This window comes from Neltuma alba, unplaced genomic scaffold (assembly GCF_004799145.2).
Source record: "Neltuma alba isolate B1F8T4 unplaced genomic scaffold, ASM479914v2 tig00002890_pilon, whole genome shotgun sequence".
NCBI classification, from domain to species: domain Eukaryota; kingdom Viridiplantae; phylum Streptophyta; class Magnoliopsida; order Fabales; family Fabaceae; genus Neltuma; species Neltuma alba.
Genome location: NW_021633060.1, coordinates 40,950 through 42,815, shown reverse-complemented (window position 1 = coordinate 42,815; position 1,866 = coordinate 40,950). Strand labels below are relative to the sequence as shown.

The 1,866-nt window shown below is 38.1% G+C and overlaps 1 protein-coding gene across 1 annotated transcript; it reads right to left on the bottom strand.

Moving 5' to 3' along the window:
* Positions 1 to 296: 296 nt before the first annotated feature.
* On the bottom strand, positions 297 to 1,866 carry LOC114739718 (L-type lectin-domain containing receptor kinase I.7-like). The gene has a single exon (XM_028927796.1). It carries the CDS (start codon positions 1,633 to 1,635, stop codon positions 625 to 627), a length of 1,011 nt encoding a protein of 336 aa, XP_028783629.1. The 5' UTR covers positions 1,636 to 1,866; the 3' UTR covers positions 297 to 624.

Here is a 1,866-nt window from a genome sequence, read left to right as displayed (position 1 = left end):
ATGGGAAGAAAAGAGAGTGTGAGTAGAAGACAATAAATATGGGTAAAATAGAAAATCAACACAAAAAAATAGAGACAACTTTTAAGTGTTTCTTATATATAGGAATATGCCATAAATATCAAATGTCTCTTATAATAAGGACGGAGGGAGTAACTATTAAAAAAACACTACTCAACATTACTCCATTAAATAATTATTATTCGATTTTTTTTCCTTTTTTTGGCAAAATATTATATGAAATTTGCACATAAAGCATATATATAAATAAAAAATAAAAGATATTAACTCTGACAAAATAACGAAAAATAGCTATTAAAATTAAATTTATAGGATTAAAGGGGAAAAACTGCACAGGAACATAGAGATCTATTTCCCTATTTTCCAACATTGAAGAGCAAAGCGATGGAACACGAAAGATTAGCTTAAAATATAGCAAAAGCAGATGTTCAAGTTGGTTTTAGAAGTGGCAGACGGATCGATTTTTTGAATACATTCCTCTATATAAATTAGTCCTTCTGCATTTGTAACTACACCGAAAAGCTTGAGCATAGAGTTTAGATACACCAATGTTTATAGGACTAATTTACGTAGACAAATGAATCCAACTTGAAAAGACAGGATCACCTACTTCTTCACACCAACATTGATGGCACTTTTGTCTGCAACTATGTTCACTTTCTTGTATCCAAATTCCTTATCCACACACTCCTCTGGCACCACTGGTCTTTTATCCCTAATCCTGTTCCAAAATAGCACAATGAAACCGATCAATCCTCCAAATCCAGCCCCAATCAGCATCGCAGAAACAACTCTGAAAAAGCAATCACACTTTGGTTCTCTCAGATCTTCACTCTTCCTATCAAGAGCATTTGGATCCAGAGGCTCTGAGTGTATCCAATGTGGGAATAGCCTTGACGTGAAGTTCCATGAATGGAGAAAACAGGTTTCAGACGAGTTCTCCTTCACTGTGCTAAAGCCGACAAACATTTCCTTATTCTCTTTGATGGTTGACAAGTTGATTTTGTGCCAGAGAAATGGATGAGATGGCCTTGAATTGTCATATTGACTCAACCTGACTTCTAAGCGGGAAGAAATTGCTCTATAATCAATCCAAACATGAAGTTTCTTCTCACTTTTCAGACCCATTTTCACAGTTGAAGCAGTGTCATTAATCTTGGCTATAACTGAACTACCATTTCTATCGTGACCATCTCTTAAAATGCTTACTTCAAGAGTATTACCCAGAAAGCTTCTATTTGTCAATCCAGAAGAAAACCCAGATAAGCTATCATTACCGAAAGCTATAACAAAAGCCAGACCATTCTCTCCCTCCACAGCCATGGAAAGTGCAAAGTAAGTTGAGAAAGAAACTAATTTTCTTGATTTACCTTGCAAAAGCTCGATGGGTTTCTCGTACATGACTCGTCCGGTGCCAGAAAGTTGAATCGCAGAGCCATCATGATCCTTCACGATCTTCGCATTGCCAAAAAGGGCCACAGTAGACTTGAATTCCGGGTCTTGTTGAAAATCCGTAAACGAAAACGAAGAGACTGGGTGGGAAGCTAGGGTTTGGTGGAAGACGACGAGGGAAAAAGCAAGTGCCGTGAAGCGAAGGGAAGGGGAAATTGCGGCCATAGTGGGTTTCAGTTTCAGATTGAGCTGAAATGAAATGGGTGGTTCCAATTTTGCATTAAAGGTGAGAAGGGGTTATTTTGGGATTGTGAGGTGAAGAAAGAAGAAGGAGAAGAAATGGTGAAAATTGAAAGACGTTGTATTGAATGACTTACTTGTGCCCTTTTCTGCAACGGCGTGGTTCACTTTTGCTCAGTGGTAGCTGACGACGCAGGAACATGTGAGGGGCTAGTC